Here is a 14,962-nt window from a genome sequence, read left to right as displayed (position 1 = left end):
CACTTAATCTAAATTTCGTGGGGAGGTGGAATTAACTGCTTGATATTCATCAGAGCTGTATTATCTCTTCTTCAAAGGGAAAAAAAATAATAACCTTATAAAATCAAAAAGAATTATTTCATTGTTTAACTAAACATCCTTAGTTGATGTCATAAATTCAGAAATAAAATATACCATAAAAAAAATTTCAACAACTAGAGCAATTTTCTTAGGAAAAAGTGAAAAATGGTTTAAGGTTCAACAACTAACAAAAAAATTATCATTTTAAGACTAATTTCACTATTATCCAACTTCTACAAAGTAAAGAATAAGAACTAGGCCAACGCAGAGCCGCTCTAGTGGTTGAAACCAACACCTCTTAGTGAAGAGGTCATGGGTTCGAAATAATGCCCATCCCGGGGCTTAATAAAGCCCTTTTGAACCAAAAAAAAAAAAACTAGTGAGAATCTGTCTCAAGCTTTTTCTTCACTCTCAGCTCCACCCCACTTTCGAACGCGTTCTGTTGCCTTGTCAGCCTGCAATATATTTGTTGAATCACAACTTTTCATGAGTATAATCAATCCGATTAGATTAAAACTGTTAGGTGGTGAGACTCTTCAACTATTATATGAAAATATCCAAGACCACAAGAATAATACTTGGCAAATTTAATTTAAGAAGCTTCCTTAAGGTCTAATCTAATCTAATGGAAAGCAATGTAACCTCTCTAATATTTACCTCATCTTTCCAATCGGTTCTCCAAATGATGAATAGTAGGATCAATGTCTGAAGTCCTGTTCCACAAAGCATGCCAGACCAAATTCCCTGGAGCCGTAACACATGTTAGTGTAGGTTTTCATTAATTACCATCCATGACACTAATGCTACACTTGGATAGCTGGTCATTTCTTGAAGATCAGAATATGTCTATGATGCATGGAGATTTTCTCCACCCAACTGTCCGTGTCATTATCCTCCCCCTCTCACAAGTCCTGACATAAGTACTATTCATGTTAGAGGCTTTTGTGAGAAGAGGAGAATGGATGGGGGCATGAACAGGTTGGGTGGAGAGGATCTGGACTCATCTATGAGAGAGAGAAAAATGAGATACCTCTGCTCCAAGTTTCTTTTTGTAACCTAAAAGCATCCCTAGTGGAAGCCCAAAAATATAATAACAGCCCAAATTAATATAAGCAACCAGTCCTTGCCATCCACCTCCAACAGCAACACCTGCAAAACAATACGAAGATCAAATTATCCAGGGTTGTTTATCAACAAGATCACAAATAAACATGAAACTAATTCTATGAGAGGGAGGGAGAGAGAGAGAGGACTAGAATGGAAATAAGGATCAGAATTCAGAACATGCCTGAGATAACTGGTTGGACACTGTTAAGTACCATGGTTAGTCCAAGGTAGGGAGCTAACAGCGAGACAGCTCTCTGCAGTTTTTTACTGTCTGTAAAAAGTACAGCAAACTGATCTTTGGTAGTCAAGATAACAACCATGAAAACTAACCCAATAAGAAGAGATTGACCAACAACAACGTAGACTGCATATTTGGCTGTTCTATGGTTTCCTGATCCAAGCTCATTTGAGATTCTAACACTGAAACAGAAGAAGAACAAAGAAAAAAAAAAGAAGCAGAAGCATCAAGGACAAGTCCATGAACACTATATATAGTCAGATTATGATGCCATTAGATCCTTCCCCTCTGAACAAATAGAGCTATGAAACCTATAGCAGATATGAACTTCAAGAATGATTCTGTTACCTTATTGCAGCATTAATTCCAATAAACAGCATTGCTTCCCACCCATTGACATTCATGCTGAAACAGAAAAAAGAACAAGAAAAATAAATAAGAAATGGTTAAGACACTGTATTTGTGCAAGTTAATTGAAAAGTGAACATTTTCTTTCCTTCTTTCTTTCATTTTTTTCCCCGTCATTTGGAAAGTGAAATTTTACTCCAAGACCTTATCATCCTAGATTTTGAAACTAGAACAGGCATTAATTTATGGCTAATGGCCATTGTGGAAAAAATATTAATTTCTTAGTTCTTATGCCTGCTGAAGTTCACATTTCATGACCTAAATTCATTGACCAAAACTAACTCATAGTTTTACCTTAAATTTTCAAAAATTAAGAAAATAAAACGGTTGTCCACAAACCATTGCGCCAAGGTATGCCCTTTTTCAAGGGCAAATCCTGTGCTGTAAGCTTCCACACTCAGGAGGCAATTCTCCTATGTAACCCTATACCAACAATTTTTAGGCTATTTAGGTAAGCATTTTTGGGTAGATTCCAGTTCTAGAAACAATTCTTTAACAGGATACTCCTCTACTATTTCATTTCAGAATGTATTCTATACCCATAATTTAGTCCGAGAATACATACCAATCACAGCTTAGAGTTCTTACTTTTCTGACTTGTGATCGAATTTTTAAGAGATCTGGTCTGAAAAGGAAAGTGAATTGAGTTTCTATTGCATATAATGGAACTCAACCACAAATCACATTGCGAGTGAAATGACTTTGACACTAGAATTGGGGTCCTTTATCACATGGAGTAACACATTAAGTTGCCCAGAACGTCTTGAATCTTGAGACTAGCTAGGCCAGTCTTTTATGCTAATAGTTGTTTTTAGGAGGGCTTAGTAATTAACTTACCAGATAGAGATAGAGTCAACAGCTATGACTGCATTATCAAGGTGGCCGGTGAGGACAATTAGAGTCATCATATACCATATCTCAAGGCAAAGCATAACAGCAGAGGCCAAGGAAAGCCTAACAAAAGCCCAAATTTCTCTGAAAGCCAGCCAAGACAAGCCTTTCCAACCATCCTTGCACCAGTTCACCACATAGATGACCTGAGTTATTGCGGCACACCAGGAACTTATGTTGAAAGCCCAGGCTGCTCCAGACAGTCCCACGCGAAGCACATCTATGAAAATCCAGAGCAATAATACATGTAGGAGAAGGGCCCCTAAGGAAATCCATGCCAGCACCCCAACCTTACTTTGGGACTGCAGGAACTTTTGGGTTGGAAAATTGATGGCCAGAGAGAACATCTGGGGAATGATCCGAATTGAAAATTTACCAGTGAGCACTGCGACATTATGTTGCTGGCCAAGGAGATCGAGGATAGGCAGGGCAAAGATGTACACTGGGGTCAGGAATACACAAGAGACTGTGAGGATTATCCATGAGCGTTGCATGTAAATGCCAAGCATGTAGATCTGCCCAGCACCAAACGCCTGCCCACATAGTGTCTCCAGTGCGCTACCCATACCAAGCTGCCATTTTTAACAATACAACCCAAAATTAGTGAAATGGATAAAGAAAACTGTTGAGAGAGGTATAATTCCACAAGGGTTCAGGAATCAAAGTCAAAGAACATTCACTTGTATCCAAGAAGATCTCAAACGGATTGAAAGTGACTGAATCTTCTGAGCTATTTATTTTTGGTATGGGGATCTTTAGAGTATTAAGTATGAACATTTGTTATATTTTTCGCTGAGGAATTCCGACAAACAGTCAGCAGTAAATTAACATCTAAAGACAAGACTGAATGAAGCGCACCTTAAAACAAACCTATAAACTTTTACTAAAAAAGAAACATACAAGTAAAATATTTAAAAGGGAAGAATGAGAATGACAGTTCGATCTGGTCTTTATATTGCAACTAATTAAAGATACTCAGGAGAAGAGTCATGATTCAACAATTCCTAGTGTGTTCAACTTCACTACCCACATATAGAAAGCAATCATCCTGGCGTTATTAATTCTGAAAATGAGCAACAAAGAAAACAAAAAGGGAAACCTATTTCTCCATGGCCAATGCTCTATGGATAAGACTAGCGCCCTTTCCAAGTGTTAAATGGGAATTGCATTTTTGTCTCTCTCTCTCTCTCTCCTCCTCCTATATGAAAACGCCCACGGAAATATCGAAGGTGAAGTCTGATTTTGAGCGATGTCTCATGTTTAGCATGTTTTTGAGAGGATGTATGTAAAAAGTTCAAAGTTGACCTGCAATTTTAACAATGTGAGTTTTGGATGACCTAAACTTTTTATCTAGAAGGATGACTTAAACTTGAAGGTACGATTTTCATGGATACAGATTCCAGCTGCCTAGTGTTTTCTGTTCTTCCGTGTTGTTGGATGAATGCCAATATGGATTAGTAAATCCAAAATATTAGATCATATGCATAAATTCATACGGCTAGCATCCTATATGAAATATCATATTAGATTTTTCTGTTCACAATTTAGAATCTGTGACCAAAGAGTTCTCATTAGCCTCTTAGTAAGGAGATCAGGGTTTGATACTATCACAGGTTGACTCAGTTGTTAATGGCCAACACCTCTTAAAGATCAGGGTTCATTCAGATGATATACTTGAATTATACAGAGAAAAGCTCAGAGTTTAAATGTGACTTTTGCTGAGATTTGAATTTGGACAATCTATGCGGACTTCATCAGCGATCGAAAGGAAAGGAAGGGTTTACGTATCCAATATTAAGGGATTCCTTGATCTTTGTGTTCTTCAAGAAGTTGCACGTAAATGGGGGAGGTCTGTGCTCCCCTTATGGTTTTCTATCATATAATCTAAGTGCCGGACAAATAAATTAGAAACATGACCTCACCGACCCTACTGTGTGGCGAAGAAACAGAGGCGAGGGGAGCAGATTCCGGCCATGAAAAAGACATCATCGAGAAAGGCAAGAGAGAGAGAGAGACAGCACTTACCAGGAAGCCAAAAGTGAAATTGGAGATGACCGACAAACCAATGGCGACGGCGGAGAGCTCAACATCACCAACGTGACCAACGAAGATCTGCGTAAAAGAGTTAATTCCATAGTAGCAAAGTATATTGAACGCAATCGGAGCGGCGATCCCCCAAAGCTTCCTCGATTCTTTCAAAATCACAGATTTAACATCGGCAAAGCTCTTCACCGGAAGGTAATCATCACCTTTTCCAGATTCTTCTACTCTAGGTGGCGCAGGCTGAAGATCGCTGGTTGCGACGGAGACGCCGGCGGTGATCAGCGGCGCCTCTACCCATGGAGATGTGCTGCTCCTAGAAGACCTCGATTCCGATCTCTGTGTGGAATTTCTCGATAATGTATTGCTTACTTTATTTACCTCTTTCCCAAGCTCTACTTCATTGACACTCTGCTTCTTATTCGTCGTCTCTTCGTTCATTTCTCGAATTGTTCTCTTCGTTGTCTCCTCAGTTGATGAAGATTTTCTCTTCTCTTCGTTGCTCCTCTATCTCTCACGACATAGAGGTGTTTCTCTGTGACCTGGTTCACATCATTCGTCGCCATCAAAACATCATTGATTCTGCTTTGCCGTTTTCAAGATTCGTTAGGAACTGAGAAGTGAAACGGATTTGAAACTCCCAAGACCACAATGACGATTCTGTTTTCACCTACCTAGTTTTCTGTTATTTTTCGTTGGTCTTTCCGCTTTTGGAATTTCAACACATGGTGCATCGCGGGCTACCAATTTAAAACGACGTCATCCAAACGAACGATGATCCCTCGCGGGATTGACTTGCGTGTACATTACACCAAGGAACAATATATCGCCCTATATCGCCGGGTAGCGAACCCGGCGATATTGGGAAATCTCCCCAAGATTTCAGCAAGATTTCGCCCAAAGATTCGTCAAATTTCGACTCCGATTTTTTAATCTATTTTTGGAAATTTTGAACACAAATTTGACGTCTATTCTAATCACATTTGATATGCTAACTTTTGAGGACTAAATCACTGGATTATAACTAGTAAGATTGCTCATTAATCTTGAAGATTTTATATAAAATGTCTTCCTAATTTGAATTACTTTCAGAAATTATTCTATGTAGATTTTCCTCCTAATTACATTTAACACATTACTTTTTGAGTCTTGAATCATCGGGATAAAATTGGTAAGATTGTCCATTAATTCTAAATATTTTGCTCTAGAATCACAAGAGAAATCACCTAAAAATTGCAAGAATAGCATAAAAATCAAAATAAATAATGATAATAAAATTTTGATATTTTCGATATCGCTGTATATCACTGAGAAATCTTGAAGATTTTATATAAAAATGTCTTCCTAATTTGAATTATTTCAAGAAATTATTCTATGTAGATTCTCCTCCTAATTACATTTAGCACATTACCTTTTGAGTCTTGAATCATTGAGATAGAATTGGAAAGATTGTCCATTGATTCTAAATATTTTGATGTAGAATCGCAAGAGAAATCCCCTACAAATTGCAAGAATAACATAAAAATCGAAATAAATAATAATAATAATAAAATTTCGATATTTTCGATATATCGCGATATTTATGGCAAGATATCACTAAGAAATCTTGAAGATTTTATATAAAATATCTTCCTAATTTGAATTATTTTCAAAAATTATTATATATAGATTCTCCTCCTAATTACATTTAGCACGTTACATTTTGAGTCTTGAATCATTGGGATAAAATTGGTAAGATTGTCCATTGATTCTAAATATTTTGCTGTAGAATCGCAAGAGAAAATCGCCTAAAAATTGCAAGAATAGCATAAAAATATAAATAAATAATAATAATAAAATTTAGATATTTTCAATATATCCCTGTATATGGCGAGATATCATTGAGAATCGGTGATATATGGCGAGATATCATTGTTTTTTTTTTTTTTTTTTTTTTTGTTTTTTTTTGTTTTTTGTTCCTGGTCATGTCCCCTTCACTAGACCATCTAAAATAAATAATAAATATTGGGGGTATTTTTTAATTAATTTATTTTGAGACTTCAGAGCCACATAGGTAAAATCTATCGCCAATAGAGTTAGTATAATGATGGTTAGGAACTTGAATTCTCAATGGAGATGGTTGTAGATTCAATTCTTACGGGCAGTAATATCCCGATCTTCAATTTCCTAGACTTTGCTTAGGTCCTGCATTAAATATGCAGGACTATCAAGCCACACACTATGGGCCATTGGATCGAAACTTCGGTTTCAACCAATGAAATTCAACGGTTGATATTCAATTTCGACCGAAATTTTGGATCTGACGGTCCTAAATCTAGGCTTGACAGCGCATGACCCAATTTCGAAATCTATCACTTTAGAACCATAGAGAGCCGCACAGAAAATGCCTACGCAACTACATACTGAATTTGGCTTTTTCCAACTTCGGCTCTTTTTTCCCAGTACATGACTTTGGCAACTGTACGCTGAGGTGACTTGCCGAAAAAAAAACATTACTGAGCACAGTCATCGCTCGCTGTTCTAAAAAGCTCTGGTTTCTATTTTTTGCTTCCCAAAGAAATTTAGAGTTAAGTATCACAATGCACAATCAAATCCACTGCATAAGGAGTATATTGCAGAATACAAATTGTTGATCAAGGGTAACTATTAGAATATCTAAGATGGATGGTCCAACGCCACCTTGCTTTTGCTCCTTCAAAACTATTAACAGGAAGGAAAAACAAAACCCAGCTTATATCATTGTTGTTCAACAGATCAAACGATGAGCTGTACAGAACAGGAAGAAAATGAATCCTGAACAGGAAATCAATAAGGAAGTGTAGAATTTAACAATTTCTATAAGAGAAAACGAAAGAGGGACCCTTCAGAAAGCATGCAGCTTGGATTATTCTTCTGCCAATCGCATCTGAGCACTGCAGACTATTTTGACATCTTCCAGGTCAGTCTCCTCCATCTTTGGCAACTCTAACCAAAACCACTTGGCAACTGAAGCATAATCTGACATTGACAATTGCTATATATCAATCGATCCCATGCATCCATACTAGAATTAGAAACTCGCATCAAGTTCAACCGAAGAATTAGAAACTATCCACTCTCATCATTCATGACTGGCTGAAAATCATTTCCTGCAACATTAAATGAAGCAGAGTTTGTTCATAAATGCATATCCATGAGAGAGGCCAGCCAGTGTGAATAAAGAATGCAAGAGAAATGAAAACAAGTTTGCTGAGGAACTATTCAATTGATAAGAAGGAATGCAGTTAAGAACTGAATGATAAAACAATGCCAAGAATAATTTAGCTAATCATTCTTTCAAGAAAAAAATGTATCTGTTGCAAGGCAGAGGCAGTAGTATTTATTTTACTAAGGGAATATTTGTCTTGTTAGGTTACTTTTATTATTATCTTTGTAATATTCCCATACAAGGAAGATTTATCCTATTTTTGGCCAGTTACTAGTATAAATAAAGGCCCTGTTGTGTCTCTGTGACACACGTCAGGGTTCTCTCAGATCTTACAACAGTAAATTCAAAATTCTATCCAAACTGACCTGATCACATATGGGGCAGGTGTCACTTCTTTCCATCCATTCAAGAATACAGGAAAGATGAAAATGATGTTCACATTTTGTGATGATTCTTGGGTTCTCCTTATCATATTCTGCAGGCAAGAAACATCAAAAGGTTTATTAGCAGCCATCTAGTTCACCTGCTACCACAGCTAAGAGTAATGAAATAGTTGTCACCTTCAAAACAGGTGGGGCAAACATCCTCCTCAACCACTGGAGCAATAGGTTCACTCAACTTTGAGGGTTCAACCTCCAACTCCTTTGTAGGTTCAACCTCAGACTCCTTCGGAGAGGCATCAATTTTGCAGTCAGATTCTTTCATGCTTCCACATGTAGCTGATATTTCATTACCACTGGCACTGACTGTTTCTCCAACAGCTTCAGCATCTGTGGGCTGCAGCACATTGTCACTCTTGTCAGCATTACTTCCTTGGGTGACAGGTGGGGTTTGTGGTCGGCCTAATTCAACATCATAGGGTATGGGAACAGGAGGCGCACGGTAAGTATCAGGAGACGATAAATCCAGATTTGTATCAACTAGAAGCCCAGTAGAGAGTGCAGATGCTGCATCATGTTGTGATGATAATGGTTCACGCTCCTCCAATGTTCGAGGGCACTGCAGAGAGGGGGGATGACAAATTGAAAAAGGCTATCTGAAGGCAAATGCAATCTAAAGAAATGGTTCTCTTTTAAAAGACAAGCAACTGCTTACATTTCTATGCTAAGTGGTTACATTGAGAAGGCAGTACCAAAACAACAAATCCAAGTTTTCAGGGCCAGGAACATCCGTTCCAAGTCAATCAAATAAAGAAATCCAGAAGTCACATAGAGGGGAAAATTGAACTGTATAGAGATGCACAAATGCAAGATCAATCGAACTAAGGAAATTCTATACAGCCACATCAATAAAATAAAATTATCTCAATCATTCACTCTCATCAAACAAAGCTTTAAAAAGAAGGTTAAAATGGAAAAGATTATCTCAAAATTCTAGGCTCTGCACAGAACTTCCAATGGTGCCATTAGGTGGTGCATCACCAATATTCAAACAAATGCCAAAATTTTGTGTCTACATTCTGCTGCTGTTTTTCTTAATTCCCAGAAAGCAGATGCAACCATAAAGCACAAGACCCCACATTTGGAATCCTGATATCCAGAAATGTATTCTCCAAATCTACAGGTAATTTAGCACATTCTACAAGAAATAACCCAAGATAAATCTAATTTCAGAGGGCAGAAACTACTAACATAGTAATATACTGGTGTCGCGTTAAGTTGAGACCTTCTGGAAGAACAACAACAGCAACCTCCCATTTCTTTCAATTATCTCCAATATCCAGCAGAAGCTATTTGCAGTTGGTGCATCCTTTTCCCTTTCCCCAAAAAAAGGAGGAATAAATGCCATCAGAGGAGTGAAATAATCTCCTAGCTGAGCAATATTGAAAGATGCAAATTAAAGAAACATGAAGCTTAGGGAAAAAGAAAAATGATCATTCAAGTACTCTGTGGGGAGGAAGAGGGGCAACAGACAGACACTAAGCAAGCATCACAACTGCATGGAGAAGCTTTTGTAAATTCATATTGTTTGCAATATTAATTCCCCGATAACTCTCCTTTCCAACTGAGAAGGTAGTACTACCATGCTAGGCAGCAAAGTGTTAAGCTTAACAAGATATACAACTATGAGATATGCAGCAGCAGCCACCCTTGCGCTTACTTCCTGCCCCGTTCACCACTCATTGCAACTTTTCTTGACCTTACTCCCTCTAACATCCAGAACCTCAACATGTACAATCTTTTGTTCTGTTTTTAATTTCTTTGTGTCGGAATTTCCTTTCTCTGCTTAATTTTTTGGGTTTCTAGAGTTTCTTTTCTCACTCTCACAAGCCCTTGCTTCTCTCTGATCGTTCTCTCACAAGGGTGGTGATTATTTTATGAAAGACTTTGGGTCATCATTTTTATGACAGATAAGGGGGTTCTTTTCATGGAAGCATCAAAGTGACTTTTAAAGTAATTGGAGTTTTCTCTTAAAGCTGTTAGCTTAGCACCTCAAGGGCACCACCCATCACCCAAATAGTAATACGTGACTTTGATTACAAGAGGGTAAGCACACAACAATCAGTAGATAAAAACACAACCATTCAAATTCCATCAAGGCCACCACCCATCACCCAAATAGTGATACGTGACTTTGATTACAAGAGGGTAAGCACACAACAATCAGTAGATAAAAACACAACCATTCAAATTCCATCAGCCAAAAAACTCCTGAAGATTCAACCTATTATGTAGTAGGATAACAAATTTCCGAGTTACTCTGCCATTAGAGGCCATCTATGTCTCTCTTGAAGATCAAACTGTTGAGTATACCATTAAACAGATTAATTAAAGCTAAATGGTTGAACGGGAAAGAGAAGGAGAGAGGGTTGAGTAGGGGACAGCAGATACCAGGCAGGAGGAAGAGCATGGGGGGAAGAAGCTGCGAAAGAGACACCGCAAAGCAGGGTGGTGGTGCAGGGCTGGTGGTAAGGGATAAGAGATCACTGTTACAGCCAGTTTCAGGCTAAGTGTTTAATGGCTGAAACTCTTTGTTGTTAGATCAATGGCTGTGATTTAAAAAAAAAAGGCACCTGCCAACTTATCTAAAATAAAGATAATCTCATCCATGTTGAGTGGACATGGGTGTGGCTATTAGAATCTGTAAAGAAAAACAAAAATCAAAATTCGTAAATACTGTTACCTCAGACATGTAATCTCTATGACAGAACATTCAGCAGAGAGGAACAGGACTCTTATTTTATGAGATGCTGATCTATGTGATGCAAAGAAATGGGGAGGATTCTGGACAGAGAAAGATTAAACAGTGATTACAACATAAGATTCAAAAACATGGGGATCAAAGCATAACTAATGTGAATATAAATATCCACCAACTCCAAAAGTATACCTGATCCTGTCACTAACAATGCACATAAAGTCACTTATCTGTGATTCATATAATTTGTGGCTTGTTTCCTCATAAACAGTTCAATGTGATATGTTAGACACATTTGGAATATTTGTTAGAAATGTGTTTGCAAAAGCTATTTATTATTATTATTATTATTATTATTATTATTTTCCTTTCACCCCAATTTCTATGTTGCTAAGTCAATCTTTTACCCCATGTCTTTTGTTTCATCTAAACAAGCCTCAAGAATTGCAAGCCATGAAAAGAATACCAAACAATTGACATTTTAGATAGAGATAATGAAAACCATTAAAATAACAATAAAAGCAGAAATTAATCATATATAAAAGACCTATAGCTTCCGTGTATACACTTTCGCGTGAAAACCAACTTAAACAACAATGACAAGTGCTTCACTTAGTGGGAACAGATTTCCGTATGGACCATTTTAAGAACATCTGAACTCATTATTCCATCAAACAGTACACATAACAGATCCCAGTACCAGTTTCATTAACATCTGAGTGGCAAAATACAAGCCAGGAAGATCTTGGAAACAACCAAATACTTGTAACTCTTCTTTTTTTGGCAAGGGTTGGGGGAGGTGGGAGGTGATTGGTGAAGACTTTAACTGCTGCTGAAACTATGACTACAAAGATAGCATTTCTACAGTAGAAAATGGTAAGACATCTAACAGTAATGAGAATATGATAAATAAATTATAAGGGCAAAAGCAAAAACAAGCACATGAAGATTAATAATACCAATAACTTGCCAGTAATATCTAGGCTTGAATCTGAACCTCTCATCAGTCCTCATAGCAAACTTGAGAAAAGAAAAGGGATACCCTCAGAACCAGAGCCAGGAAAACCTTTTCTATGATCTTCGAACTCATTTCTATAAGAAATCACCATCAACAATACTCAGTTAAATGCTGGTTCGTCTATAACCATTGGACCCCACTGGGGGTCATACGGTATCTTCCATGTTACAGTATTTTTCAGTACTTCAATTCAAATCCATGAACGTAAATGCATCATTCACAATTCTTGTAGTAGATAAAACCATAACTCAAATTTGAAGCAAACCCAATACTTCTATTTAAAGAGAGATTTAAAGAGGAAAAGCAGAGGTGTATATTAAAAATATTTTATGTTTCATCAAAATTTATATAGCATTGCAAAAGTCTACTCCAACCCCAAAACCAAAGAAGATGAAAAATATAACTGTAAGAAAATACAAAGTGTAAGAATGTAGAACTTAAATTTGCAACTCAAAGAAAGATTTCAAAATTCTTTCCCCTCCTTCGCCACCAAACCACCCCAAAAAAAACCCAAAAAAGGGGGAAGTGCAAAACTACTCTTCATAGGGAGAAAGCACTCTTCGATTCCCAGTAAGGATGCCTTTGGTATGTGAGGAATCAACAAAACAGAACTTGTCAAATTTTCCAACAGCAATTCTTCTGCATTTGGTTGTCCAGAAAATTTCAACTTAATTATTGATCTAAACAAGGGCAAACCAAAAGATAGATACCTTTTCTTTGTCCTCTGGATAGCTCCACGACTTAAGAATTTTTTTCTTCTTAGCACAGTCACCCACTCCCACAATTCAATTAATCAATATCTTTTCTTTCAAGGGGACTCAAAACAAGTTGCCATCATGCAACATCCCTCTGCTTTCCAGCCTCTTGACTAACAAGAAGAAAATCTGCACAGATTCCATCAATCAATCAAGAATCAGACTTATTGACTTAACAACGGTTGATTAAAGTTGCCTAATTAAAATAAATCTCAAGATGCCAATGAGAAATAACTGAATACGGAAGCTACTGAGTATCCCCAAAATAGAATTCTGGAAAGCTTCCTTAAAAACTGGCATAATTCATGAAGAAACACTCAACTGGCAAACAAGCTACAAAACAGTTGCAGTACCCAACAACTTGCTAAACACCGGAAACCAAAGAAATCCAAGTACGCAATCACTAGAGAGAATCCCAGAACGAGAAACAAGGCAATTTCCTCTCGAATAAATGAGAAAGGACTCTGATAAGTACGCAATCACTAGAGAGAGTCCAAGAACGAGAAACAAGGTAATTCATTTACCTCTCGAATAAAGAGGAAAGGCACCGATAATCCAATTAACGAACCAGGATAAAATCCTGAGCTCCACGTTTTTGAATCAATTAAAGAAGACATTAATACAGAGTTCTATTACCCTAAAATTTGAAAATCATACCAATTTGGATTTTGGATATTGAAAAAAGGACAACCTAATCAATAACTCACCTAACAAGCATAACCTCTTGAAATCCAAACCTATCCAAACTCATGAAGGAGAAGAGCTATCCAGTTAGTTTGATTAAAGGAAGACGAAAAAGGGGCACAAATTCAACCCCTCTCCACCTCCCAATAGAAACAAAATTCGGTGATTCTTCCAACGATTTCAGCTTTGGTAAATCCAAGTTCCGGATTGACATAAACCCTAAGCACAGAATCGAGTAGATAATAAGCTCACAAGCAACGACGCACCAAAAAGCAATTCCGGCCGATGAAAAAGAAAACGAGAAAGGAAGTACCATGCACCAATCCATCAACTCGCAACTACAAAACTATCTCTCTCAGTATGAACGCCACTTAAGCAGAATCGTGACTGGAGAGACTCTCACTACACTCTACATTGCTTGTGCATTTCTCTTCCTCCATCTCAACTTCTCAACCGTTGATCCTCTTGATCCAATAGACCGATTCATATCCGTCGTTGATAAAGTTGACCGAGGACAAATCTGACCAATCGAGTCGGTGGAGATTCATCAAAGACCAAATACGGCAAATAGTCAATATCATTGAAATTCCTGGATTGCCCAGAATGTTTTTAAGTAAAGAATGTGCGGTAACTGCCTGTGACGCTCCAATTGCTTTTATTCCTATTTTTTTTCAGTTTTATTAAACACGTGGGTCCCAGTTAAATCTCTAACTGGGTGGGGCATTATATATAATTTTTTAGATTGGAATCAAAGAATTTGGGTCCACTTGGCAGTAGATAAGGATATTCTCCACATGAGACACGTGACAAGCGTCCATATGGGGTAGGGAGGAAATATTGGTGCAGTTTGATTTTGGAAATTCCAGATTAGGTCAACCTATCGAGTAGGTGATCTTTTTTCCTCAATTTGGTCTGTGCTTCTTACATATTTTTCCATCAATCTACTATATATTAAGAGATGACTTTCGATCATCTTTTTGTTCAAAAAAAAAAGTTAAATATAAAATTCTCTATGGGTCCGTGTGGGCCCTATCTCCTACTTTGTGATTGAATAAATTTAGAAAAACACATTATTCACCCCTAAGATATAATTGATTTGAACTCTTAAGAGATAAGCCCACTTTTAAGTTTGAACAAAATGAATCAAGGACCCTCGCTCCGCTTAGGGAGACTTGATTCTTGCTTACGTAATATATTTTAAAATAAATGTTAGATATGAAAACCCCGCGTGAATTACACATTTTTATTTTCTTTCGAGTACAAAGACGGGGCTAAACAACTGAAGTACACATTTATTTGGACAAAAACTATAGGCATTTGATAAAACTTGATAAAACTATAAGCATAAATAAAACCTTCTTAATAATACCTATAGGCAATTGATAAAACTTGTTTAAAGAAGTAGAAATAACAACTATTCAAGTTTGATAATATTT

At 37.2% G+C, this 14,962-nt stretch overlaps 2 protein-coding genes across 8 annotated transcripts; both read right to left on the bottom strand.

The window, feature by feature from the left end:
- Positions 1-452: 452 nt before the first annotated feature.
- Positions 453-5,185, bottom strand: LOC149013805 (protein DETOXIFICATION 35-like). The gene is made up of 7 exons (XM_089157751.1): positions 4,730-5,185; positions 2,651-3,276; positions 1,754-1,810; positions 1,349-1,587; positions 1,091-1,209; positions 718-804; positions 453-515 (listed from the first exon to the last, which is right to left on the bottom strand). Exons 1-7 carry the CDS (start codon positions 5,183-5,185, stop codon positions 453-455), a joined length of 1,647 nt encoding a protein of 548 aa, XP_089013877.1.
- Positions 5,186-7,329: 2,144 nt separating this feature from the next.
- LOC149013804 (putative E3 ubiquitin-protein ligase RHB1A) lies at positions 7,330-13,912 on the bottom strand. Of its 7 annotated transcripts, XM_089159310.1 has the most exons (8): positions 13,840-13,859; positions 13,550-13,745; positions 12,798-12,971; positions 12,040-12,161; positions 9,597-9,687; positions 8,492-8,930; positions 8,297-8,406; positions 7,330-7,872 (listed from the first exon to the last, which is right to left on the bottom strand). In XM_089159310.1, the coding sequence occupies exons 4-8, from the start codon at positions 12,081-12,083 to the stop codon at positions 7,849-7,851; spliced, it is 708 nt and encodes a 235-aa protein (XP_089015436.1). In that variant the 5' UTR covers positions 12,084-12,161; positions 12,798-12,971; positions 13,550-13,745; positions 13,840-13,859; the 3' UTR covers positions 7,330-7,848. The 7 variants fall into 7 exon arrangements, with proteins under 7 accessions (XP_089015436.1, XP_089015438.1, XP_089015437.1 ...); XM_089159312.1 differs by lacking the exon at positions 13,550-13,745 and having other exon boundaries at positions 13,840-13,912; XM_089159311.1 differs by lacking the exon at positions 13,550-13,745 and having other exon boundaries at positions 13,793-13,879.
- Positions 13,913-14,962: the final 1,050 nt, after the last annotated feature.

This window comes from Hakea prostrata, chromosome 6 (assembly GCF_041222555.1).
Source record: "Hakea prostrata isolate BN-2017 chromosome 6, UWA_Hpros_2, whole genome shotgun sequence".
NCBI classification, from domain to species: domain Eukaryota; kingdom Viridiplantae; phylum Streptophyta; class Magnoliopsida; order Proteales; family Proteaceae; genus Hakea; species Hakea prostrata.
The sequence above is the reverse complement of the archived record's forward strand: the minus strand, read 5'-3'. Positions and strand labels throughout refer to the sequence as shown.

Bases quoted from the DNA above. Each gene is read 5' to 3' on its own strand.
- LOC149013805 (XM_089157751.1), bottom strand. From the start codon at position 5,185: ATGAACGAAGAGACGACGAATAAGAAGCAGAGTGTCAATGAAGTAGAG. The intron at 1,811-2,650 runs GTAAGTTAATTA...TTTCTGTTTCAG, and splicing joins GTTGACTCTATCTCTATCTG to CATGAATGTCAATGGGTGGG. The intron at 805-1,090 runs GTATCTCATTTT...TTACGGCTCCAG, and splicing joins AAAAGAAACTTGGAGCAGAG to GGAATTTGGTCTGGCATGCT.
- LOC149013804 (XM_089159312.1), bottom strand. From the start codon at position 12,083: ATGAGGACTGATGAGAGGTTCAGATTCAAGCCTAGATATTACTG. The intron at 9,688-12,039 runs GCAAGTTATTGG...TTTTGGGGAAAG, and splicing joins TTCAAGCCTAGATATTACTG to GGAAAAGGATGCACCAACTG. The intron at 8,407-8,491 runs GTGACAACTATT...TCTTGCCTGCAG, and splicing joins TTGCCCCACCTGTTTTGAAG to AATATGATAAGGAGAACCCA.